Source organism: Rhineura floridana, chromosome 2 (genome assembly GCF_030035675.1).
Source record: "Rhineura floridana isolate rRhiFlo1 chromosome 2, rRhiFlo1.hap2, whole genome shotgun sequence".
NCBI lineage: Eukaryota > Metazoa > Chordata > Lepidosauria > Squamata > Rhineuridae > Rhineura > Rhineura floridana.
In genome coordinates this window covers 157,107,600-157,135,410 of record NC_084481.1, presented here as the reverse complement: position 1 = coordinate 157,135,410, position 27,811 = coordinate 157,107,600, and the positions used below count along the sequence as shown (strand labels likewise).

General features: G+C 41.1%; 1 protein-coding gene and 1 non-coding gene across 8 annotated transcripts in view; one reads left to right on the top strand and one right to left on the bottom strand.

The window, feature by feature from the left end:
• Positions 1-27,811, top strand: part of LRP4 (LDL receptor related protein 4) — a 157,321-nt gene that overhangs the window by 59,536 nt on the left and 69,974 nt on the right. For 5 of the 7 annotated variants that reach the window (XM_061610917.1, XM_061610916.1, XM_061610918.1 and 2 more), the window contains one exon: positions 16,838-16,987. The exons of 1 other annotated variant lie outside the window; for it this stretch is intronic. In XM_061610917.1, the coding sequence (XP_061466901.1) occupies positions 16,838-16,987 (150 nt within the window). Of the gene's footprint in view, positions 1-9,941; positions 10,567-16,837; positions 16,988-27,811 lie in introns of those variants that run through there. One more of the 7 variants, XM_061610919.1, reaches the window with a different exon arrangement.
• On the bottom strand, positions 14,179-14,297 carry LOC133378587 (5S ribosomal RNA). Its single transcript, XR_009761050.1, has one exon. It is a non-coding gene; the product is annotated as a 5S ribosomal RNA (ribosomal RNA).

Here is a 27,811-nt window from a genome sequence, read left to right as displayed (position 1 = left end):
ACCGCCCCATAGCTGAAGCTCTCTGGGTGGTTTACAGTAACTGCCCAGATCTGGGCAAGATCTGGGCGGCCTCACAAATAAGAATAATTTTTAAAAGGAGGTGGCAGTGAAGCAGGAGTCAAGAAAGGCGGGCAGGCTGGCTGCCAGGAAGGAAGGGGGAAAACAGCCTTTCCTTGCAGCCTTGCTTCTTTTTGCTTCATGGAAAGCCCTTTCCTCTCATTCTGAGTAAGGGCATTGTCAAGAGCGGCAGTGCGAGGAGATGGGAGTCGGCAATAGTAATCCCCTCTTCTTCCTGGTAGCACCTCCCTCAGTCTCCTTTGGCATCTGCCATATGCGGTATAGGCAGATGCCTGTCCTTGGCGTGCCTGAAAGATGCTGTGGCGCTTCAGCAAAGTCCTCCCCTCTCATTTGGAGCAAGGGAGAGGTGTCATCTGCAGCAGCAATGGGGAGCAGACAGCGTCCAGGGAGTGAAGACTTTTAAAAAATAATTAATAATTCATTTCTTTACGGTTCATAGCCCCCTCTGGATTACTTTGCCCCCAGGTTGGGAACCACTGGTCTAGAACTGTTCTCCCTGACAGGAACATTTTTGTATGGAGGAGCATGCCATCATGTAAGCCCCTAGATGTTCCACAGCCCAGACTCCTAGAGGGAGCTGTGTGCAGTTGATCAAAAGGCTAGATGAAGGCCAGCTGGACCTCAAGGAAGTTTAATCTCAGGTGATGGGAATTTTGTGATGTTAAAAGTCTCAGAACATTGCAGTGGGCAGAACTGAAAAACATTTGTCAAGAGTTGTTGGAGTGGATTCCTAGAAAAATACAGGTAATAAACACTGAATTAATGATGCACTCCTCTTGAGCTCTAGGATTTTGCAGGATCCTTAATGCTGCTTACAATTTGAGAACTGCTGCTCCAAAATTTGATTATAACACTGATCTCATGTGGGAAAGGAAAGAAGGAGATAGTCCTCTGAAAAAGCAGGGTTCAGTTCAATGCCAAATGTGAAAGCAAGATTTCTTTCATCAGGTGTTCTTTCTGTCATGGGCCTTAAGGAGAATCTTTGGCAAGATCGGAGAATGAAGAGTGGGGTACAGATGTTGGGAGGGGGTTGCCGGTACTGATGAAAGAAATGAAGAAGGCACAGAGGAAAGGTCTCCAGAAGCCTCTGGGTCTGTTAATAAGAATTGCTGAGAAAAGCCCAGAGAAGAGTCTTTACTGGCACCAAACCCAGACCTAGCCATTGAACAGATAAATTATAATGAACGGTCAGAATTCTTCCAGAGAGAGCATAGTGAAATCAACTTGTCAAAGCCAGAGATAACCCTAACTCCAAGGCAGAAGGCTGGAGAAGAGACACTTGCAATTAGGCCAATTTCATTCTGCTCCTAGTAAAGCCTTGCAGACCTTGCTAGAAAGAGCCAGAATTAACTCGTAGAAGTAAGTGCCCTCCAATAGAAAGGTATAGTGAAGCCTGTTCAGATTTGTTGCGACAACTTGTCTGTTGTTGCCTCCACATACCTAGTACGTTCCTGAGATATACCTAGTCGATTCCTGTGTTGTATCCTGAGACATGCTTAGTTTGCTCCAATTCTGTATCTGGATTCAAGCCTGGAGTGTGGTGCTGTGTTCCTGTACTGCCTTCTGGAATAAAGCTTCATGCAGAAAAATCCAGTCTCCAAGTCCTGACTCTGCTTCTTTGGTTGGGAGCCAGGACACTTTATCCATGCGAATAACATCACTTCCATCATTGTCCCTGTCATCCTCCACTGGTTGGAGGGTGATTGTCTGAAGCCAGGAGCCTGCTCTACTTGTGTAGGGTCCCTGCATGTTTTGGAATTTGGATTTATCCAGTATTCTAAACTATGCAGAGATCCTACACAAGTACAGGAAGCTGCCTGCTGGAGATGGTTGCCCTCCAACTTGTGGGGAGCAAGCATGTTCATCCCTGCTTCCTTTTCAACATGCTGTTAACTGCATGGAGAAAGGAATACCTGAAGTGGGCTATTGTCTGCCCTTAATTTAAGATACTGAATCTGAAAATATCCCATATATTCATGGACTATGTCCTTTGGTTTGGTTGTGGTTCAGAAGGCTCCCTCAGATCTAAGGAAGAATCTGGAGTGAGCTGCAATTTGGTGCTGGGGAGTGGAGTATTACAGCATAATTCTATGCCTGTTTGCTTGGAAAGGAGTTTTAGTATGTTCAGTGGGGCTTACTTACAGGAAAGCATGCATAGGGTTGTAACCTTGGTAACCTTCTTCCGATTGGTTTGTTTTGGGGATCCTGTTCTATTGAACGAAGATTAATACCCTGGAGGATAAGTATTCCCCTTAACAATAGTGACAGTGTCTTAATAATTATTGTAATGAGAACAGTACAGTAATTAAAACAACAGTTGTATTATGGAAAAATGATGATTAACGTTGCTCAGCAAAAGAAAATATACTAAAGGGAAGCAGCTTTGTTGTAGTGTGGACAGAATATCTCTTTCCCTGAGGAGGGTGTGCAAATCTGTTGAAGCATTCAACTTCAGAGGGATTGTTTGGATCTGAAAGCTTTAGTGACGTAATAGCCAGAAGTACATCCTGCCTTTTAGGCTGCATGCACTTGACAATTTGCATATAATGTATATTGTTGTTAGATTTATATCCTGCCCTTCCTCCCAGTAGGAGCCCAGGGTGGCATATGAATATGACAGATGATATGCAGTGGTTGGTGCCTATGTTGTTCTTGTTTTACAACTGACATAGTAGTGTGGGATAGCTAACCTTGACTGGAACATGTTGAAGAAAATGTATTAATACCTTGCTTGGCAGTTCATCATGTGATACACCTGCTAAAATTCTAGATGAAGGGCCATATAGCATTTTGGTGGTCATGTTGGTCCTGCTTCTTAGGTGCTTGAAGTTAATAGCACTGAGAGGGGTGGGTCTTAGAAAATTATTCCCGATGAGCGCTCAGAGCTTGGAAAGGTAATTTTAACAAGGAACTAGTTCTAGTTCAGCATGGCCAGAAAGAAACTAATTCCAACTCATGTTTATCCCATGATATATCTACTTCTTCACCCATTTTTGTACCTATGTTGACTGGTCCCAGAGACATTGGATCAGGCCCAGAGCTGATTAAAATCATTATATTGGAAATAGAAGGCATCTTTCTATTTTTGTGATGTTCTTCAGAGACATATCAGATTTGCAAACCAGACTGGGACGTCACTACTCCCCATTTTCCTTATCTTGAACCACTACACTCCTGTTATACAAAGAAAACCTTGAATTGGCTAGATTTAATCAGCCCACATGTGTAGATTGGCTAAATAAGTTATGTTCATAGTGAATGTTATTTCTAACATTGATATATTTACTGTGCACAGATGTGAACCAGACACATTCTCATATTATAATCTAGGTTTTGATAATAAATAGCAATTGTTTGTATTTGATGTAGGTCTATTAGATGTGCCTACAATTATTTCTCTTTGATGTTAGTAGGCTATAATAAAAATGTTGCAACAGTGGCAATGTATGTTATCTTGGCATATAATTTATCGAAGTTTTTCATGTAGTTGGATATTTTGTAGAATGTAGCTTGTTTTTATTTGATAATGGAAAAGTGAGCAATTTAGTAATGCTTCATAAACTTACCCTTTATAGTATAAAAATCCTTTCCTTTGAGCATCTATCCCTCTTCATTTTGAGAGGCACCTATCGCCTTGCCTGCGGCCTAGACAGCCTTGATGATTCAGGTAATTATGATTGAATAGGTTTTCTCAGCTCTGCTTCAATAGTTTAAAATTATAATAATAGTCATTGTATTTTATAATACTTCTATGTTATTGACAAATTTTATTTTCTGTAATTTTTGATTAAATTCTGTTAAACCTTACATTTTCTGTGTGCGAATATGGAAGTGGCTTAATTCCTTAACATGGCATCTGTGTAGGGGGAGCTAAGATATAGCTTAATTGCCAGACTCAGTGCCTGCTATATAAAAATTATGCTTAGAGTCTCACTCTGCACAGAGCAAATTTGCCATAGTTTGGTTCATATTCAGGTCACAGTTCAATTCAAAGTTCATCCAAATGATCCTTGACAAAAAAAATTTCAGTGTTCATACTGTTGGTACAAGCTGCTGTGCTGAAGAATAAAATATACTTAAGAAAACTAAGGAAACACACACACAGTGGAGTGTGAATTGTTTAATTTATTTTTCCTAACAATTTAGGCTTGATTTAGGCTTAAAGGTATAAAGTCAGGGCAGTCTGGAAATATAATCTATAACCTGAAGCAACTTAAAATAAACTTTATAAAAATGTAAATGTTGATTCCGACTTATGGCGACCCTATGAATAGGGTTTTTGTGGTAAGTGGTATTCAATGGTGGTTTACCATTGCCTTCCTCTGAGGCTGAGAGGCATGACTGCCCCAAGGTTACCCAGTGCGCTTCATGCTGTGTGGGGATTCGAACCCTGGTCTCCCAGGTCGTAGTCCAACACTCTAACCACTATGCCACACTGGCTCTCTCAAACTTTATAAAGACATAGCCAAATGGCCAATAAAATTACAATATGCAATATATAGTATACAAAATTTATGATGTGCAATAATATTTCAGTAGTGTTGTGCTGCTTCAGAATCATTCCCTCCCTCCCTCTCCCTCTCTCTCTCCCTCTCCCTCTCTCTCTCCCTCTCATGCACGCACGCACGCACGCACGCACGCACGCACGCACGCACACACGAGCCCTGTAAAGGTTTTTTGTTTTTATTGCCTGGGGATGGGGTAAAGCCTTTTTTTTTATTTTTCGTGCGGCAGATCAAACAAGGGTAAAAATCACAAGCCTGTATTACATTATTTTGAGTAGGAAAGAGACAACATGATCACCCCTTTTCTCTCCAACTTCTCACCCAACCCTATCTTGCCTCAAGGTAAATAGAGACAATCACACTAGCAAGCCCTCCTTCATTACTCTCTCCTGCCTTGGACCTGCTGGGATTTTCAGGAAGGGCTTTATTTCTTACAAGCAAATTGAGCAACAGTAGTAGGGTTGCCAGGTCGGAAGCATCCCAAAACCTGAGATTTGAGGGGCGGGCCCGAGTGATGTCACGGGGCGGGCCCAAGTGATGTCACGGGGCGGGCCCGAGTGATGTCATTAAGCATGATACATTAAGCATTAATCACAGTTGCTTGGAGCATACAATTAAAAAAAAATCTGAGCTAAAAGATGCAGCCTGGGTGGGGAACATTTAATCTAGCCTACTTGTTTCAGCAAGAAGGGTTAAGTGCCTTCAGGCCAGGGCAGTCACCAGAAGGCCACTGCAGGGACAAAGGAGCCTAGTGTTGTGGAGATGTTAGATGGGAGCTTTGGGGAGTAAAGATGGATGCTCCTGAAGGCTGCAATTCTAAACACACTTACTAAGGTATTAAGCCCCATAGAACTCAACAGGACTGACTTCTAAGTAGATATAGTTTGGATTGTGCTGTTGGTAAACCTTGACTAGGGTTCTTCTGCAAAGACATCCATATCCAAGCAGGGTTGGCAACCCCCTGCCTGGAATACCCTGCCCTTATCTTTTAACGTGGCTGCTCCAAACTTTTTTTACAGATTTGACCCTTTACTTCAGAAAGAGGTCTGAGAAATGAGTAAGAGTAAGAAGTATCTTTTAAAATTGTTCTTTTCAATTCACTCTTGAATGAACATCATACCTAGGGCAGATCCACACCATTCATTTAAAGCACATTCAACACCCATTTGAAGGACATGAATCCCACCACAGAATCATGGGAACTGCAGTTTGTTAAGAGTGGTGAGAACTATAACTGTGAGGGGGAAATGACACTTCCCAGAATTCTTTAGGGGAAGTCATGCACTTTAAATGCGAGTTGGATGTGCTTTGCACGTATTGTGTGAATCCACTTAATAAATTTTGCCTGCATGTAAATTGTTTTAATTAATTTTTCAAAATGGAAATGAGCTATAAACTGTAGTGAGTGACCATGGACTACTCACCATCTCTCAGCCTATCTGCCCCTCAGGATGAAAACAGTGGAGAACCATGACTACCCCAAGGCATACTTAAAATGTAAAGGCAGTATTGTACAACCATAGTATGAAATCGGATACTTATAGGGACACAGCATGACAAAACTGGGCGGAAGTAACGAGTGGGGTACCACAGGGCTCGGTCCTGGGCCCAGTGCTCTTCAACATTTTTATTAACGACTTGGATGAGGAGGTACAGAGCATGCTTATCAAATTTGCAGATGATACAAAATTGGGGAGCATAGCTAATACCGTGGAAGACAGAAAGAAAATTCAAAGGGACCTTGATAGGCTGGAGCATTGGGCTGAAAACAACAGAATGAAATTCAACAGGGATAAATGCAAAGTTCTACACTTAGGAAAAAGGAACCAAATGCACAGTTATAAGATGGGGGATACTTGGCTCAGCAGTACGACATGTGAGAAGGATCTTGGAATTGTCGTTGATCACAAGCTGAATATGAGCCAACAGTGTGATGTGGCTGCAAAACAGGCATATGCTATATTAGGCTGCATTAACAGAAGTATAGTTTCCAAATGGGGTGAAGTATTAGTTCCCCTCTATTCAGCACTGGTTAGGCCTCATCTTGAGTGCTGTGTCCAGTTCTGGTCTCCGCACTTCAAGAAGGATGCAGACAAACTGGAACAGGTTCAGAGGAGGGCAACAAGGATGATCAGAGGACTGGAAACAACGCCCTATGAGGAGAGACTGAAAGAACTGGGCACGTTTAGCCTGGAGAAGAGAAGACTGAGGGGAGATATGATAGCACTCTTCAAGTACTTGAAAGGTTGCCACACAGAGGAGGGCCAGGATCTCTTCTCGATTGTCCTAGAGTGCAGGACATGGAATAATGGGCTCAAGTTGCAAGAAGCCAGATTTCAACTGGACATCAGGAAAAGCTTCCTAACTGTTAGAGCCATACGACAATGGAACCAATTACTAGAGAGGTAGTGGGCTCTCCAACACTGGAGGCATTCAAGAGGCAGCTGGACAGCCCTCTGTCGGGAATGCTTTGATTTGGATTCCTGCATTGAACAGGGGGTTGGACTTGATGGCCTTATAGGCCCCTTCCAACTCTACTATTCTATGATTCTATGAAAATATTTATATAAGCATGACTATCAAATATGTTTATTATTTATACAACCTGAAAAGATATTTATAGTGCAATCCTATGTTTGTTTACTCAGAAGCAAGTCCCAATGTATTCAATGGGGCTTACTCAACCAGGGAAAACTGTACCCTGAAGTGATAAGGAACTTGTTCTTTTAACAAGTCTTTTAAGTTGAGACCTTATCCCAGTCTGCGTCTGTGTTGGAATTGCTTTTTAATATTTTAAACCTTTTTTAAAAAAAATGTTTTTAAAGCTTTTAAAAATGTTTTTAAAGATGTTTTGTTTTAATATATTTTAAAGTCTGTTTTTATGATTTTTAAAGTGTTTTTAGTGCTTTTGTTTGCCACCCTGGGCTCCTACTGGGAAGAAGGGCGGGATATAAAACAAATAATAAATAAATAAAAATAAATAAATAAACTTCATTCATTTTTTAAAAAAATCAGTATTAGTTTCCTGCATAATAAAAAATGTGATAAACCCTGCCTAATTTCTTTAAAAATATGGTTGGAGGGGGAGAGAAAGATTTACAACACAAACACGTCTGCGCTATGTTTACTCAAAAGTCCCATTAATTTACAGGACAGTCCTAACGATGTCTACTCAAAAGTAAGTCCTAATGGAGTTCAATGGGGTTTACTCCAGGTACATGCTTTACTCCCAGAAATTGCTTTACTCCCAGAAAAGCAGATATTGGATTAAATACTTTCATATTTCATAGCCCAGGGTCTGAGTCTTGGACAGAAGAGGAAAAAAAATGTTAAGCCATATTACTTACGCAAACTGCAAAAATCTTAAAGCCACCATTTTCTGACGTTGAAATTAAGCCTAGGCATGCCTGGATCAACAAGTCACAACCCTGGCTTCATTGGCTACAAACCTGAAAGGGCGGGGTTACAGCCAGAGCTTTGAAAAATTACTTTTTAAAACTACAACTCCCATCAGCCCCAGCCAGCATGGCCACTGGATTGGGCCGATGGGAGTGGTAGATCGAGCAAGGAATTGTTCTAAAGATTGTAAAAAAACAGTCGTGCGTGGGGGGGCGGTGGTTGACATTTTGGTGTATATCTTGGAAACCATACCACCTAGAAACTTAATTTTTTTTTAAATTGAAGCTGAGAGTCTGGAGATTAAGGGGTGCTAGCCAGAGAGCCAGAGGGGCCCCCCCAAAACTGGAGACTCCAGCCAAAAACTGGAGATTATACAACATGGGGGCAATTCTGGCCAGAGGTGAGAAAAGCAAGGGTGGGGCTGGAGTCTCCGGCCGTTTGCCGGAGACCTGGCATCGCTAGGCTATAGGTGTGACACTAACATGATTTGTATGGTAGTGGGAGGGAAGTTGTTGGGGGAAAAACAAACACCACCAACCTTACAGTAATGCTGAAGGGATTAATCAGGGGCAGGCCTGTGCATAGTGGGCACCTTGATGTGTTTTGGTGCTGTAACTGATGTCAGACGTTCCTCTGCAGTCCCAGCCCAGCTCAGTTGGTGCGGTGGGTGGCCCTCAGCGATGATTCTCGCCAGTTCTGAGTGCAGGCTCACTGCCTGCTCAGGGAAGGGGGAATTGAATGTGACAATGAACTAGACATTGCTCAAAGTTCGACCCCAAAATGAACTTGATTCACATTGTTTACCCTGTAATTGTAGGAATTACTTTCAGGGATAGTTCAGAGATTTTTGAACAAACTCAGTGAATTTTGTTAAACCAAGCCAGTTCATTCCAAGAACTCACAAGTGAAGTGTGTTTTTCTTGTGGCACTGGCCACTGGAAGAGTTATTGAATAGCTTGCAATGTGATAACGAAGTTTTAAAACACATGCATATATGTGTCTTAACAGTAGGAAATGAATTTGACAAACAGGAAGTCCAATGTCCTCATTGCCTGGAGTTCTGTATCCTGTCTACAACAAATTAAGCAACCAGAAGAATCTGACCTCTGTGAGTTATGACAGATATGTAGTGATGATAGATCTATCTAAGAGGCTGGACTGTAGCCAGTGCCTTGAAAGTAAGTACCAAAATACCAGAGGTGAGAAAACTGAGAGACCGAGCACCATTTTGGAAGGCATTGGAAGCTCAATGGTTATAGATGAGTTACATAAATTTGCATGAAAATGGTGAATGCTAGGCTGCCAGAATTGGAAAAGACCCACCTCTCCCAGCAAATGGGGTTGACTTAAAAGCTGTATTGTTAATCACCTGGATTATCTTCAAAATGAAGATTCATGCATAAGCTGCGTTCTAGAAAGCCTTACCCAAATATATTTTAATTGTGGAGCTCTTATCTGAAATGATTGCTTCTAATTTTTTCTCTCCAGGCGTTATTTATTATTATTTATTTACTGTATTAGATTTATATCCCACCCTTCCTCCCAGTAGGAGCCCAGGGCGGCATGGGGATACAGAGATTATTTTTATAACCATATTTTAAAGATTCCTTTTATTTATTTATTTATTTATTATTTCAATTTATATACTGCCCTTAGCGAAATAGCTCTCAGGGCGGTGAACAAACAAAATCTATACAGATTGCTGTGGAATGGCAACTGTGCCACACAGATTCTAAATTAAACTGAATGGATGGTATTAATAAATGCATTCAGTCAGTAATACCTGATTGATATAGTGACTAGAGTAATTACAAGTGTTAATCATTTAGTGCTGTTAGTGATGTATATAAAAGTTGATGCAGAAAATGATAGGGTGTCAGTGCAGAGGCTTGAAGAGGGAAGAGTCAAAATCGCAGGAATGGGGAGGTGGTTAGAAGCAATATTCTGGTTTGGCTGAGAAGTACAGAGATGATAGGAGCAAAGACCAGTAAAGAGGGAGGTTGTAGTAGTCTATGTAAGGTGTGACTGAAACGTGAATTAGAGTTTTAGCAGTAAATATAGAAGGGAAAGGGTAAGCCTTGGATGGGTGTTGAGGAGTAGGAATTGACAGCATCCTAGGATTTCTGGAAGACAGAAGATATAACAGCGGCATTTGTGATATGATGAAGAAGGAACAAACGGAATTAGAATTTCCATTGCTAGCATCATCATCCCAGCTGTCAACAGGATATTCTGGGGAAAATATCTGCTGGTCTGTTAAATGTGTTTGGTTATATGAAATAGGAACAGTTTGTAGTCCTATTTCTTAGCAAAGTATGTAAGCAGCAGAATTGAGAATAACCAGTCTCACTTCATGCACACTAGTTAAAAATAGAACAGAGACAGTCTTACTAGGTAAAAGTATAAAACTTTTCATATGTTCAGGAAACATAGGCTCTAGCTTAGATAGAAAAAGTAGAAGTCTTAGTCCGTAGTAAGGATCATCTTGGAAGAGAAGCATGTGTGTGCTTCTCAATCTCTCAATCTTAATGGAGAATATGCAAAAAGGATCAATATCCCTTAACAAAGGAAAGAGGAAGAGAAGGTAAATAACCCTACCCTTTAGGAAGTTACATAATGGTAAGCAAAGCATAGAGATGTCCTCCAATTCTAGCTAGAAGGGGACATCTCCCTATCAAAGGGGGTGGCATGCAAGCTTGCTTAAACCCAACAAAATGTTCATACACCTAAATTTCCTCTAAATGGACCTCATATTTTCTTACTTGCTGCTTGGCCTTAACAATGCTTACCAGGGCTGTGGAGTCGGTACGCCAAACCTTCAACTCTGACTCCGACTCCTCTATTTTTCTACTGGTGACTCCGACTCCACCAAAAATTGCTTCCGACTCCACAGCCCTGGAAAGCGCTGCAAATATCTTTTTAAATTGGAAGCTCTCGTAGGAGCATTTTTATCGCTGCCTGAATATGCGCTGATCTTGGCATCACAGCATTTGTCTTCATCTGGGTCCTGTGTCATACACTGACATACAAAATGTTTTCCATCTTGGGTTATGGTGAAATGCTCAACTACAACTGACTTCATGGGAAGCTTCTTTGACATTGTGAATTTATATTTTTTTTAAATTGTCAATCAAAATTTATTTTGAAGCCGGAGTCGGTACATTTCTACTGACTCTGACTCCGACTCCACCCAAAATTGCTTCTGACTCCACGACTCTGACTCCACAGCCCTGATGCTTACTGAGACTTCATTGGAATTTACGACCAAATAAGTATGCAGTCCTATGGACGTTTATTTAAGAGTAAGTTCCATTGAATTTGGAGTGACTTACTTTTGAGTAAACAGGTAAGGATTTGGATAAAGAAACCCTTAAGATGGCAACATTTGTATGCTTTAAAAATATTTTATACAGAAGAATTTCCGAAACAGTCTTGAACAAAACAGATACACAAACATAACTTGTAACAGTAACATATCTCACTAAACTTAATTAACTTAATTATTTCAGGATGAGTATTTTAGGTTTTCTCTTTTCATGTATTTGTGTTAGATTGCTTCCTATCAGATGTGCATTATTTGAACCTCAATTTCCTGCCTCTAATCTGATGTTTTTATTTTATTTTGCTTTTTAATGGGCATGTGTTGCTTCTCCTGTTTTGGTGTTGGCTGAAAGCCTCTCAGTTAATATATTCCTCTTTTCTGCCTTCATTTTTAAATTAAAAAGATCTAACTGTGATCCCTGTAGATTCTAATAGCTCCATAGCTTGCTATGTTGCCATTTCCCTTTGTTTATGGTTCTTGAGCCAGCTTTTGACTTATGTGCTCATATCTGAGGTGATTATAATTATTTTTCTGAATAACATGCTGTAATATAATTTTTCATAATGCAATGCTCTTATAAACATGCATTGAGACTTTAAACGTATTGCAGCATTTCCATTATTAAAGATGTGGTGGTGTCCAAGATAATTTAATGGATGTTACACAACATATCAAAGCACTTAATTAGGATAGGATAGACATGGGAACTCAGTCTTGCTTTTTAATCACGAGAGGTATCCACTTAGTCTTTTTAAATGGGGGGGCGGAGTTATTCTTCTTACAAGAGTAGCTGATTCTTTAACTTCCACATGATAAGGTGTACTGTCTTGCATGTGCATTTCGAACCACTGCTGCTTTACCAAAAACAAATTGCATATTTATTGGTTAGCTGTGACTTTTTTGAAACTGGCAGCACTTTTCAATGGGTACAAGAAAAGTTAAATCCACTCACTGGCTTTCAAGGCAAATGTTTGCGAGCACTCCTTTCTCTCCTTCCCTTTACTTTTCAATTTTGCTACACTGGGATTTATTGCTTTCTGCCTGCCACTCTTTTATCATGGAAAAGTACTTTCCTCAGGTTCTAGTTAATCTTTATAGTATGTGTGATTGTTGCCATTTATGCTTACCCAAGTCATTAACGTTATCTGATCTATATAGATTGCTGTATTTCTTTTCCTTGTCTATATAAATCAGACCTGCTGAATTTCCCTGACATGTTCCCTTAAGCTTTTCAAGAATAAAAGGGGAAACTTCTGAATATCAAAAGCTTCTGCATCAGTGTCTACATTAGATCCAGTGAAGGTTAAGGAAAGGCTGTTGATGGCTATTCCTCAAGGGTCACCAACCTGGCACTCACGGGCGACATGGTGCTCACCAAGACTTTAATATGTGCTCTCAGGAAAGGACCCCAGACTGAGATTTCATTTAAAAAAGTAATTCCTCTATCTAACTCTCCAAGAAAGAAAGTTATAAAGCATAATGTGCAGGTACTCTTCTAAGTGATTTCTATGAAATCAGCTGGCCTGGCTGCTCCAGCCTGTCAGTGTTATTAGCCAATGAGTGAAGTCAGAGCTGTGATTGGTAAGTGAGTTGTTTGGACAACGGACAGTAGGAATCCCTGGGATCCTAAAGAGCTTCTGATTTCTCCTCCCCTTTTGTGCACTTTTTCTTCTTCTGTCTTAATTTCTCGTTGTCCTTAGAATCTTCAAAGTTTGGCCTCCCTTTTTACCTAGCAACCAGGATGCATCTTTCCTGTGGTGGGTTTGTTTGAGATCACGTACTTCCTAGAAATTATTTTCTGCAAATACTACTACACAATAAGTGTGGGTGGATGTGAAAGAATTGTCCTCCCTCTAAAAGACAAATGTGAAAACTTTACAAAGAGGTATAGGCATTTGTCCTGCTTGCAGGAGCTGATGTCTAGGCACAGAACAACAGCATAAATGTCTGCTTCAGAAGTAAGTCTTTTTGTGTTTAATGGGGCTTATTCTCAGGTAAGTGGGTACAGGATGGCAGCCCAGGCTTTGGTTTAGGACTGGCAAGGAGGAAAACAGGGTTCGTGTATCTTTAACAGCCGTATCTCCACAATTGGAGCCAGCATGATATAACTGACTTCCCATGGTAAAAATGAGGTTGTTGGGGGGAGGGGGGAAGCAGAAGCAATGGCTGTGGTCTAATTTTGTGTTATGCCATGCCCCCCATGGCAGCCATTTTGTGACTGGTACCTCAGTACTCTCTAAAAACTCAAAATGTGCCCCCCAGTCCAAAAAGGTTGGCAACCCCTGCTATATCTAGTCTTTGGTGCAAGGAGAGGGATATTTTGCCTGGAGTCAGAATCTTTATACTCATTAAATGAGTCTTACCTTTTTTATTTCTTATGAGTGTGCTATGTATAATGTTGTTGTTGTTATGTGCCTTCAAGTCGATTATGACTTATGACGACCCTATGAATCAGTGACCTCCAATAGCATCTGTCATGATCCACATTGTTCAGATCTTATGTGTAATATAGTATAATATATATTCATATAATATTGCAAGAATGTATTGCTTGTACGTTGCCTGAATTTGGTGGAAGTTTGACCATAACTACCTCCAGCTTCAGAACTGGGGAGCTGAACTAACCTGCCAAGCTACCTTCATGTTTCCTTTGTGTTTCACAAATGACAGACTAAACATTTTATTCTTTTTTCTTTTTTTTGGACACATTATGAACTTTACACTCAACATCTGCTGGTGTACCCTATGAATGCGAGTGGTTGTTATATGCCTTCCAGTTGATTACAATTTATGGCAACCCTATGAATCTTTTTTTGATATATTCATAGGGTTTTCATGGTAAGAGATATTCAGAGGTGGTTTACCTTTCCTCTAAGCCTACGGCACCTGGTATTCCCAGGCGGTGTCCCAGCCAAGTACTAACCAGGCCTGACCCTGCTTAGCTTCCAATATCAGATGAGATTGGGTGTATTCAGGGTAGTATGGCCGTAGGCATGAATGCAATACCAAGGTTGGAATCTCCACTTAACCACGAAACTCACTGGGTGATTTTGGGCCAGTTACCAACACTCAGCCTAACCTGCCGTACAGAGTTCTTGTTAGGATAACATGGAGAGGGGCAGAGTCAAGCATGCCAAACTTGAGCAACTTGAAGAACAGATGGGATAGAAACGCAATAAGAAATAAATAAATTAAATAATAAAACAAAACCTTATGAGAGAGATGCTTAGATTAAGCTTAGACTGTGTATTTACAAGAAGTGCCTGTGGAACATGATGTTGAGTCAGTTAAGTAACTATACTATAAGTAGTTGGAATTCTAGTCAGATGTTGGATCCCTGAAAGCCGAAGGACCCACTGTTGAAATTGGTTCTGCTTCTTACACTGTTATCACTGACTGATAAGCCCATCAAGATGTGCTATTTCTTTTGTCATTAGAACATATGAGTGCAATGTGGCCTTCTCAGTTTCTGTGAGAAAAGTTCTCTGTTCTCTGTTTAGACAATAGGTCAGCAAATCTTAGGCATTAAGATTAGATTAACTATACCACCCTTCAATAGGAAACTGCTATTTGCGTATCAAAGTATACAGCATCAACATCAGCATGACATCAACCAATAAAAAGACTTTGAAATTAATAAAAATAAATTTGACACAGGTTTCTACGATAAATAGTGAGAGAAACATAATTATCTAGGTTAGATTCTCTGTAGAAACAGTAGTAACATAGAAAAGCAGCAAAGTAAGAAGAACACCAACAAACATACAAAAATGTAATTCTCCATCTTTGGAGATGGCAGGTATTGCCACCACTCACCATATGCTCAGAAGCACATGCTACCAAATTCTTCCAAGCGACACAGGAAGTGGATTGGACTGTGAAAGACCAACACAAATGGTGTTTGCATTTTGACCAATTTGTAGGGCAGTACAATATCTCAGAGAGGAGTTCAGGTCTCCTGCTCCCCTGGTGCATTCACTATAGCTGCCCAATTTCCCTGCTTTTTAAAGTTTGATAGAAATATCTGTTGGCTATAGGTACATTCTTGAACAACAAGATTTTTTGCCTATTAGTGAATCAAATCTTCAAGTGATAAGGAAAGAAATTGCAGCCTTTTGAAGTTCATTCATGGACAGAATATCCTTTCAAATCAAAGAGGATCCTCCTCCTTACTAACCTATGGATGAAAGTGCAGTCATTCTCAGTTATTAAGCTTGCTAGATGAGATAGTTCTCCAAAGAATGCAGACCAATGACATCCTAATGAAAAGCAAGCAGTATTACCTTAATGTAATGATTGATAGTATCACTGGAAAATTAATGAAAGTTGGAGGTGGTGGTGAGAAACAGAACCTCATTTTTGGAGAGGAGGAAAGTGAAACATCTTCTCCTTTGCCTTAAAAGAAGATGATCCAATTCTTGGACAACCATTAAGTAATTTGATTCATCCTCCGCCAACATGAAAGGTGCTAGTGAAATATTTTGCTTTCCAAGAGAAGGAATGCCTTGGCTGTTCCTGATTTAGTCTGCATCAGCCTGAATAGCACTAGAAACACTCTGACTTTATGAGAAAAGTGTGTTTTATCTCCTTAATCACGGCTTTGCTTGCCAAGTAGGCTGGTGCTTTGACTTCCTGCTCATTTCCGGATCTCCTCAGTTGACCAGGGCTGGAACATGAGACTGTGAGAGGATCATATTCAAAGGCACAGATCCTGTTTTGGGTTTCTGAAATGCATGAGTAGTCTATTACACATGTCCTATTTTTAGAGGCACAGCTCACTTTCAAAGAATTTGACTTCACTTAGTCTGTTTGTATCTACTTTCTTAGTTCTATTCTCCATTGATATGCATCTTCAGGGAAAAATTGAATATATCCCGTACGTCAGTTAGAATATCATTATAAAGATGTGAGCATGCAGCTGTGAGAATATAAAGAGAAATAAACACATGGCATGCTGGGTGAGGAGCTGCTGCTTTGTTTATGGAACAGAAGTGATGACATGTGCACTGTGGATTTTATGCAATATCCTTGTTGCTGTCTGGAAGTAAGGGACAAGCTTATCTGCTGTCTGAAAGTAAGGGATGAGAGTAATCAATCAGAAAGTCTATAAAAATCTCATTAGGTCACACAAGATTGTAAAAGGTGCATAGTTTTGCTTTGCAAACCTGCAGATCTCTCTGCTTAATTTAAGCACTCATGTGTCTGCCAAGGACTGTGGGAATTGACCAAATATGGTGTGCGTGTATGTAGGGGTGATGAGGAAGCAGAGGTGTTGGAAACAAGTTATTGCTATAAACTTCCCAAATATTTGGCTGTGGTACCAACTCCCTGATTTCCCCCCCTGAATGATTGCTTTCAGTCATTCCTTCCAGTCAGTTGCATGTCAGGAATCTAACACACAGCAGCTGGCTGGAAGACTCTGTGTGGTGTACATGAGTACTTCCAACGTCACTTCTTGTTCGTACTTTCATGCACTTCATGTGTCTCTTGCTCTTCTGATCTCTAAAGCACGCTGATTATTTTCTTCCTGCAGGTATAGCTAGCAGCAGCATGGAATGCTCCTGTGGACGCAACCACTTCACTTGTGCTGTTAGTGCCTTTGGCGAGTGTACATGCATCCCTGCTCAGTGGCAGTGTGACGGTGACAATGACTGCGGGGACCACAGTGATGAAGATGGCTGCAGTAAGAGAATAGTTCATTATTATTAAGAGGGTAGGAGAGGGGAAGGATTAAGACTGAAAGTTCAGAGTACCTTTTTACCATGAGCATGGCTAAGGCCTGCAAAATATTATCTTTCTGAAGAGTTTCTTCCAGTCTTACGGAGTCCAACAGAGCCTGTGACATGCTTCAACACGTTCCAACTTAACAACATGTCCTTTCTCCAGGCATTTTCTTTATTGGCATTTTTGGAAGGTAGTGGCTGTGAGGCAAACTAGCTGCTTGCTTCATTAGTTTTTGTGACCTATGCTTTTAACAAACAAAAACAAAATAGTTTTTGCATTTGGTATGGGTAGCTGTCCTCAGCCTTCAATTTTTTCTTGTGACCTCCAGCTCTCTCTGCAGTCCTCAAAGAAGAAGGTCCTGAAAAGTATAAGAAGAAACAGACAACATCACAGGAAACAATTAAAGTGGTATAAAACCAGTTCCCTCACCTCTATAAGCTGTTCACAACTGCAAAAGTTTGAAATGAGAAGCCTACCTACCCTAGAATGTGAGAAAATATGCAGTGAGTACTTCCACGAGCAGCAACCAGAAAAAAAACACTCTTCAAATTTCTCATGGGGGAAGCTATGCATAACCCTTCCCCTCCACCTCATATCAACTGAGGAGCAAGTATTCTTGCTAAAATAGGAATTGAAAAATTATATAAGCTATCTAAAAGGATACCTGAAAAAATCCATAAAGTCAAATTACTCTTATATATTAAATGTCTAGTAACGATTCTTCTTGTATATCAGTTATTTCAAAGTTGAATTTTAGCAGAGCAGAAAAAGGACAGAACCTCCCTAAGAAGCATCTATTGAACTGAATTGAATTGAAAATTTATTTTTACCCCACCCTTTTTCCAAACTGGAACTCAGGGCGGCTTACAAATAGAACTACATGTAGTTAAAAACATAGAAAAACATACAATTAAAATACAATTAAACTATGCACAACCTTAAAACCGTGAAAGGCACTTAAAAATCTAAAAACAATTTAAAATAATATAAATAATAATATAAAACAATAAAACAAGCCTTGTAAAGCCCAATCCTAAACACCTTCTATCCCAAAAGCCTGTTGGAATAAAAAAGTCTTTAATTGCCGACGGAAGGATGGCAAGGAGGGGGCCATTTGTGCCTCCCTAGGAAGGGAGTTCCAGAACCTAGGAGCAGCCACCGAGAAGGCCCTATCTCGTGTCCCCACCAATTGCACTTGCGAGGGTGTTGGGACTGAGAGAAGGGCCTCTCCTGAAGATCTCAGGGCCCGGGCAGGCTCATATAGGGAGATACGGTCTGACAAATAGCCTGGACCTGGGCCGTATAGGGCTTTATAGGTCAAAACCAGCACTTTGAATTGTGACCGGAAACAAACTGGCAGCCAGTGGAGCTGTTGTAACAAGGGAGTTGTATGGTCCCTGTAACCAGCCCCTGTTAATACTCTGGCTGCAGCTCTTGTACCAGCTTAAGTTTCCGAACAGTCTTCAAAGGCAGCCCCATGTAGAGCGTGTTACAGTAGTCTAAGCGGGATGTAACTAAGGCATGCATCACCATAGTCAAATCAGGCATTTCCAGGAACGGGCACAGCTGGCGCACTAGTCTTACCTGGGCAAAGGCACTCCTGGCCACGGCTGAGACCTGGGCCTCCAAGTTCAGAGCTGAGTCCAGGAGCACACCCAAACTGCGAACCTGTGTCTTCAGGGGAAGTGTAACCCCATCCAGCACAGGCTGAATCCCTATTCCCTGATCTGCCCTTCGACTGACCAGGAGCGCCTCTGTCTTGTCTGGATTTAGTTTCAATTTGTTCGCCCTCATCCAGTCCATCACTGATGCCAGGCACTGGTTCAGGACCAGGACAGCTTCCTTGGCTTTAGGTGGAAAGGAGAAATAGAGTTCTTGAATCTAGTTCTTAAATTAAAATTACAGCGCAGTCACAATCCCATTTCAGCAAACAAATCCTTCATATGCATGAGAAATCCCATCACAGTGACTACAGAGCAAAAATTAGGATGCTTTCCATTGTTGATATTTTTAATATACAGCAGTACACAGAGATGGAATCCCAATGTAAAAATGATCTTGTCTGTCTATCTACACGTACACACATGTGTGTGGTTATTTTACATGCATACATACATTTCGGGACCCAATTTAAAATGCTGGTTTTCTGTTAAGTTCTAAAGGTTTGGGACCAGGTTACCTGAAAGATGATCACCTCTGGCATGTATCCATGCAAACCTTAAGATTCTCTTCAGAGGCCCTGCTCAAACTACCAAGTGAAGTGAGGTGGGTGCCTACAGAGGAAAGGGCCTTCTCAGTGGTGGCACCCAAGTTAGGGAATAATGTCCCCTGAAAGGCTCACCTGGCTTAAAAGCTTTCTTCATGCCAGGTGAGGACCATTTGTGTTTTAATGTGATTTTAAATAAAACATACACTTTTGTGCTCTTGGTATGGTATTAACCTGGGCTGCACATTACTCTGTTTCTGAACTAACTGGACACCCTCAAGCAGTACAGAGGGACTGCATAAGGGATGGATTGAGCAGATCCAGTTCTAAAGCATGAATAGGAGGTGCTCATCTCGGCAGGGGATCATCATAGTGCTGTGTAATCAGCTGCAAATCTTAAATTATTATCGTATATCTGACAGTGCCACTTAATTTTCACCTTTGGTAACTGCCCAGGGTGTCACATGTGTCTAGTGCAGTCTGTTCAGGTGTTGTGATGTGGGAGTCTCCTAGCTGTGGTTTCTTAACAAGTCTTGCATGCTACTTGGCCATGGTGATTCATTTACAGTTTTTGGTTTCTCCAATAAATCCTGTTGCCAGTGTCCTGTAAGCAACCCCACTTTCTTTTAAAGAGTAACAGACATGTGTGGACACAGCTGCTTTTTCATCTGCAAGCTTGGCGTTTGAGGGATTTTCATACTTTTCAAACCAGTGTTTGTTTAGTTTCCTTCTTCTTCTCCAATTGAATTTGTCTTTTTAATGTACTAATTTTCCATGCCTCCCCATCCCTTTGCTGTCCACTAATTGGGATGGGTTTATGTGAAGACATGAGGAAGCATGTTGGTATTATAATAGGTAAATGGGGAAGATCAAGCCTAAGGATGGTATTCAGTGCTAGGCATACTTATTGAAGTTAATAGGCATGGCTAATTTAGGTTCATTAATTTCAGTGGGTCTACTCTGAGTAGGACTTATTTGAATACAACCAGTAGTTGGGGGGCATAAAAAGTAATTTTCTTTCCTGCTTTTTTGGATCTGTTGAAATGTGCCTATGGGGCTGAAAAAGCCATAGAGAAAGAACAGATGTTTGGACCTCCTAGTACATCTTCTGTGGCTTGTAGTTCTGCTTTATTAAGGAGGAATAGCATAAGGAAAGCTAAAACCCAGAATGAGCTGAGGCTGGCGAGGGAAGCGAGGAACAACAAAAAGGGTTTTTTCAGATATGTTCAAAGCAAGAGAAAGACCAAGGAAACGGTGGGACTGCTGCTCAATGAGGATGGCAAAATGTTGACAGAACAAGGAAAAGGCAGAACTGCTCAACGCCTATTTTGCCTCGGTTTTCTCCCAAAAAGGGAACAGTGTGCAACCTTGCATCGGTAGCAATCTCAGTAAGGGGTCAGGATTGCAGTTCGAGATTCATAAGGAGATAGTCAGGAAATACCTAGTTAACCTAAATGAGTTCAAATCTCCAGGGCCTGATGAACTGCATCCCAGAGTATTGAAGGAACTTGCTGATGTACTCTCGGAACCTCTTGCCATCATCTTTGAGAAATTCTGGAGAACGGGAGAGGTGCCGGAGGATTGGAGACGGGCAAACATCGTCCCGCTCTTTAAAAAGGGTAAAAAAGAAGATCCGGGGAATTACAGGCCGGTCAGTCTGACTTCAATACCGGGAAAGATATTAGAACGGATAATAAAAGAGTCCATGGGCAACTATCTAGATGCCATTGCTGTGATTAGTAGGAGCCAGCATGGGTTTGTCAAGAAAAAAATCCTGTCAAACTAATCTCATCTCTTTTTTTGATTGGGTCACTAGCCTAGTAGATGGTGGAAATGCTGTAGATGTCATCTATCTAGATTTCAGCAAGGCGTTTGACAAAGTCCCCCACGACCTTTTGATTAGCAAACTGGTCAAATGTGGACTACATGGAAATACTGTCAGGTGGATTCACAACTGGTTGGAAAACCGTACTCAAAGAGTGGTCGTCGGTGGCTCTGCTTCGGACTGGAAGGAGGTTTTGAGTGGAGTGCCACACGGTTCTGTCCTGGGGCCGATACTCTTCAACATTTTTATCAATAACTTAGATGACGGGGTGGAGGGAAGCCTTATGAAGTTTGCGGATGATACGAAACTGGGAGGGATAGCTAACACAATGGAAGACAGGAATAAAATCCAAAGGGACCTGGATAGACTAGAAAATTGGGCTGAAATTAATAAAATGACATTCAGTAAAGACAAATGCAGGATTCTGCATTTAGGCCACAAAAACAAAATGCACGGGTACAGGATGGGAAATACCCGGCTTAGCAGTAGTGCGTGTGAGAAGGACCTTGGAATTGTAGTGGATCGCAAGTTGAACATGACCCAGCAGTGTGATGCTGCGGCAAAAAAGGCAAACACGGTTTTGGGCTGCATAAACAGAGCTATAGTTTCCAGGTCGAGGGAAGTAATAGTCCCACTATATTCTGCATTAGTCAGGCCTCATCTGGAATACTGCGTTCAGTTCTGGGCTCCTCATTTTAAGAAAGATATAGACAAGTTAGAGCGGGTTCAGAAGAGGGCGACGAGGATGATAGCCGGTATGGAGAACAAGTCTTATGAGGAAAGGTTGAAGGAACTTGGCATGTTCAGTCTGGTGAAGAGAAGGTTGAGGGGTGACATGATTGCACTCTTTAAGTACCTGAAGGGGTGTCACATAGAGGAGGGTACAGATTTGTTCACTGCTGCCCCAGAGGGTAGGACTAGGTCTAATGGTTTTAAGTTGCAGGAGCGTAGATTCAGATTGGACATTAGAAGGAACTTCTTGACAGTAAGGGCAGTTTGGCAATGGAACCGACTGCCTAGGGAGGTGGTGGGATCCCCTTCACTGGATGTCTTCAAGCAGAGGCTGGACAGCTATCTGCGGGAGATGCTCTAGCTGTGGATTTCCTGCTGTGAGCAGGGGGTGGACTCGATGGCCTACAAGGCCCCTTCCAACTCTATGATTCTATGATTAGGAGTGCCATTGCTGCACACTTGGAGAAAGGAATGTGCTAGTAGTTTACCTAGCCTCTTTGAAGCTGCAGAAAGTCATTATTATTATTAAGCAGGATAGTTCTTAAATAGTTCTTAAAATTAAGAATAGCTCTAACAAAGCCTTAAGAATCTCTCATGACAACTAGTCATTTCTAAACATCCTAGTGAGGAGATATGTAATGGGGTTATAGCCCCCATATCGGCTGCTTTTGTCACATTATCTGTGACATTCTCAGTTAGAAATGTGATTTCCCCCCCTCCCAACATATCACCCCCTCAACTCCTCTCTGCTGCATGTTTTTGATAGCAAATGGCATGGGGAGAGTTTCTCTACACCACAGATGAGCAACCTGTGGCCCTCCAGATGTATTTTGGACTCCAATTCCCATTAGCCCCAGCCAGCATAGCCAATAGGATAATGGGAGCTGGAGCCAGTAGTGCCATGTGTGGAGGGGTGATGTCACCCTTCTGACACTGGCCTTGATGCTGCTTACCTGGATGGAGGTGGGGTGAGGTTGGGGCTGTATGGTTGCACTAGTGGAACCATACCTGGCTAATCCAGCTGCCCTGCTGGTGCAACTAACAGCCCTGAGCTTACCCCAGCATCATCCAGGTAAGCAGCAGTGATACCAGTGACAAGAGGGGGCTCTGTAGCTCCACCCCACTATACGTACCATTACTGCCAGTAACAGGTGGAGAGCCACAGGTTACCTACCCCTGTTGTGCACTTTCTCTGTCTGTGAATTTCCAGTGCCAGATGTTAAAAGCATTCTGTGGCAGGGAAAAGTATCCTAACGGTGGCTTTTCCCATTGCAGTGCTGCAATTGTGGAGAAAACTGCAATTGCTAAACCCCTACACTGTTACCCAGGCCAGCAATCTTGAACTGGAAATTATCTTGCAATCCCACCATCCATTATGGAGACAATAATTTATTTATTTTTAAATTTTATATACTGCCCTTCATCAGAATACCCTAGGGAAGTTATACCATAGAACATAATATAAATACATAAGATCCATAAAATACAAAAAAATTAAAATGCTTATATAAATACAACGCATAGTAATACCTAATAGTACATAATGAATAATGAATCATACATATTAAGCAGCAGTGTTAAATTATTCACAATGTCAACCCAGCAATAAACTCATAGCTCAACCCCTGTAAAACAGAGTCTCATAACATCATTTATTACCTACTTATCTTGGGTGCCACTATAAAATATAATACATATTCTAACAGCAGCAGCTGCCTGAAAAATCAGGGAGGGGAAAATCAGTAGCAGCATACCTCAAGAGCAGAAGCATGTTGAAGTGAGCAATGAACAATATATGACAGCTAAAGCCTTACTTTTTTATCTCTTGACAACTGGTACAACAAACTCATAGATTTACTCATCCTTGTCTGTCTTACCAGCGGGTGCTCTCATTTGTCTTCCTGCTCTGACAGATTTCATTCCTTTTCTTGTTCCCCTCATTTATTATTTGACTTCAGAGCTACTGGGTCCCTGGGTGCGTACGTGGCTTGCAAAGATAATCTCATGTTTTGAAGAGTGGGTTTATCACCATGGACCTAGTCAAAAACACAGGGTTGGCTTCTTTTTAGGGACAGCTGGTCATTCTACCTACCTGCCTATGGCAAGGGTAGCTTCTTTGTGTGTTGACTCCTTGCTGAGATGGGAACCAAGCAATCTGTCATGTTCACTTCTTCCCTTCGATCATGGTTACAACCTCAAATGCTGTCATAATAACAGTAATAGGCACTTGAAGAACTGTCAATGCCAGATTTGTATCTTTTGGGCTGTGTCTGCTTTCTGTGCTATAACAGGGCAATAACTTTATTAAGCTAACTAAAATGCCATGCAATAGTGTGCAAGCTTTCAAGTACAATATATAAATATAAAATAGAATGCAAGCTCTTGCCAGACATTTCGGTTGGCCTAATAAAGGTATTGCCCTAATATGGACTTTGTGTTTTTTTTAATGGGCTAACATAGCTACATTTATTCTAATTTTGTGATGTGGAATATATGAACCTTTTAATATAGAATTATAATCAAATTTTTTTATATTCAAGTAATGTCTACTTTGGCCGGCAGCAGCTTATTGTTTCTCAGATCAGTTCCTAGAGATTGTTCTAGCTAATTTTAACAAATAGCATTTTAAAAAGAGCTGTCAAGCTCACAAGGAGATGTCTATCAACATCGATTAGCCATGGTAGCTAAATGGAACCTCCATGTCCACAAGTAGAACACCTCTGAATACCAGCTATTAGGGAAGATAAACAAGGAAGGGGTTGTTGCCTTCATGCCTAGTTGCACTTTGTACCTGAAGCAGCTCAATTGCTGGATGTGTGTTCCTAACTAGAGAATCACAGAGAGCTGATATTTGCTCCCATAAGGTGGGCTATATTCTGGAAGCCTGGCTTGTATCCTTTCTCAGTTCACAGCAACAGTTGTAATACGATTGTTGGGTCACAATTAAAAGCCAATACATGTGTGAGAGTTTCCTACATAATGATTCCACCTGAATTATTTTTATTTAATTGCAATTATATCATTCCTTTCCCTCACAATGGAACTCAAAGTGCTGGGCATAGGGTTTCCAGGTGATCATCCATCCAGAGAGCAGCCAGATCTGTTTTGAGCAAGCTTCTGCATTATGTGCCTTCAGACCATGTCCCATTAAGATCATTAGTTGCATGATGATGATTTCAGTTTGTATGCCACTTTTCTACATAAATATGCCCAAAGAGGTTCACATCACTATAGCAAGTTCCATGATACATGTAGGTGCAGCAAAATAAGTGTGTGCCACTCAATATATATGACAACATGCTCTCTCCCCACACCCCTCTAGACATTATCCCCTTGGTGCAAATATATCACAAATGAAGTTGCTCTAAAAGGTGTTGGGAGTAAAAAGAACTTGGTAGATTTGGGCTTAATTTAATACATTCAAGTCTTGGTACATAAAGGCTTAGTTGTGCAGGCCTTGATAATGAAGAATGGGAGGAGAGCCTGTCGCTACTTTTCTTCTTTTTCACCCATCCTCATGTACGAATCTTCCATGGAATTTATAGTCACTTATAGGATTACTGACTGCCTTTGAAACTGTCTTTTAGGCCCGGAAACTAATGCTAGCTGCGTACAGTTTTCCCATTGTGAAAATGGACAATTTGGTACTTGAGGAGTTATTATATATCATTATGTGTTTTACAAAGGTTTAGAAAAATCAAGCATCCGCAAATCTAGGAACTCCTTATATAGGTTCCTATTATATGTTGTGTCTGGCAGTGGGGAGGCGAGAGATGTCTTTTATACAGGATTTTATGTGCCGTTTACATAGGATTTTGATGGTTGTTCGTCATTGACGTAAGATGAGTTTTCTAGCATGGCTGAATGAAATAGGATATAAGGAAGGATATAGCATATCTAAGGAGGCCTATTTGCTGCTAATCCCAAGCAGTAATCCTGGTTATTTCAGAATTTCTGGAGCATGATTTTGTGGTTGGAAGGAAGGTAGGCAGTGGCTCCTGGATCTTGATTGACTAGGTTAAAAGCCTCATCACTCTCCTTTACATCAAGTGTCATTTTACATATGTATGCAGTATATTATTTATTAATTAAATTTATACCCCTCCTTATGGCCAAAAGGCCCTCAAGGTGGCTTACAAAAAACACGAATATAGCAATACATCAATAGTACATAATACATCAATAAAATAATACAATTCTCAAAATTAAGTAACGAATAACATTATTAAAAGAAAAAAAAACAGCAATTACAAGTTTCCAATGGCAGGTATCATACTGTAGGAATCATACTGGATCCTTCTGATCTTGATGGAAATTTGGGCTTGAGTTGTCACGGCTTCATCTCCTGCATGGTTTTAGATCCAGCTCTTCCAGCTGTATTTCTGTGGCCCTCGATGGAGATGATGTGCTCGCGAATCCGGCTCTGGAGCGCGAGATTTTTGACGCGCTCAATAAGGTCGTAGATGGTGTAGATGTTAGGGTGCACCGACTCGAAGTGCCCGATCTCGATGCGGGTGGCCGCTGAGTTAGAGAGGCCGAACTGCAGCTGTGGTGTGCTGCCCGGCGACGGGCCCAACGTATATACAATATATACAACGTAGATGTATATTATATGCAAGTTATATGTAGATTTATGAAAAAGTTGTGAACTTGTGTTTTATACTTTCATACTATGTCCATAGGTGATGAAGTATATGTCTTTTCTGAATTCTTCTAAAAAGATTTCCCTTATCTCACCCTTCATCCACTATTTCCCTGCCCCCAGGAAACTCCTGATGATTTAAATAAATGCTTTAAAAATAAGATTTAATATTTCAGGATCGGAAAATACCCCAGATACATTTGCTGTGGTCTGTTGCAGTAGTCATTTATTCTCCCCATTGTGAGAAGAGTAGGGGAGTGATGGGGAGGCAGTACACAATCCTGAGGTCCACTTCCATTCTCTCCTCAAGTAGAATCTTAGAGGGAAAATAACATGTGAACATTCCCATTACTGTATATGCACAATGGCTATGGCACATTGGTGGTGTTTAATCTGATATACGTTGTTTTGTCAGGTCTGTGTATATTGTGACGCTTTCTCATAGAATGTACGTGCATCAGAAGACCAACATCTGCTGTTGTCCAAATGACTATAAATTATGCGGAGTTCATAAAAATATGCTTTTGTTCTCAGTTGGTCACTGTTGGCATATTGCTGAACAGAAAATGGTTGTTCGAGCACATGTCCAGGTTGCCCAGAGCTATAAGGTAGCCTGTGTCCTAAGCATATATGACCTGGGCCCTAGTCCACAACTGGCTTGGAGCATTCAGAGGGCAGTGAGACTAAATTTAGCCTATGTATTTTTTTATTACTTTCTTCCCAAAGGCACTGTTTGGGGAGGGCAGGAAGACATCAGTACATCTGATCCTTGACTTACATCAGGGGTGGTCAATAACTTTTTTTTAACTCGGAGGGCTGCATTCCCTCAGGGGAAAGTGGACAGAGCTGAGAAGTACAGCCCCCCTCTCCTTCCCTTATCTACACACCACATTTTCACATATGATCCCATTCCCTCCCCTTGAAAATACACTTGTCCACCCCTCAGTGTTAACATTAGGTGTCAATTAAGGATGCACTTCTTCACCCAAGCTTTTTGTGTGTGGATGAAGGGGATTTAGTGCCCAATAGTTACTGATGTTATTGGTATTCTTCCCCAGTGCTCTAGCAGACTTGCAAGATGATATATGTTCTCCACTTTTGCACCAGATAGGAAAGTCATCATGCGGGCAGCAAAGCAAAGGAAAACTGAAAGTCTCTCAGCCTAACCTACCTCACAGAATTGTGAGGATAAAATCAGGAGGGGGAGAAACATGCTTGTACACCACCACTAGCTCCTTGGAGAAGGAAAGGTGGGATATAATAATAATAATAATAATAATAATAATAATAATAATAATAATAATAATAATACAACTCATTTTTCAGGTGACTGCCAAAGGGAAAACAACCACTTGGAGTGATCCTCTGGAGAATCTAA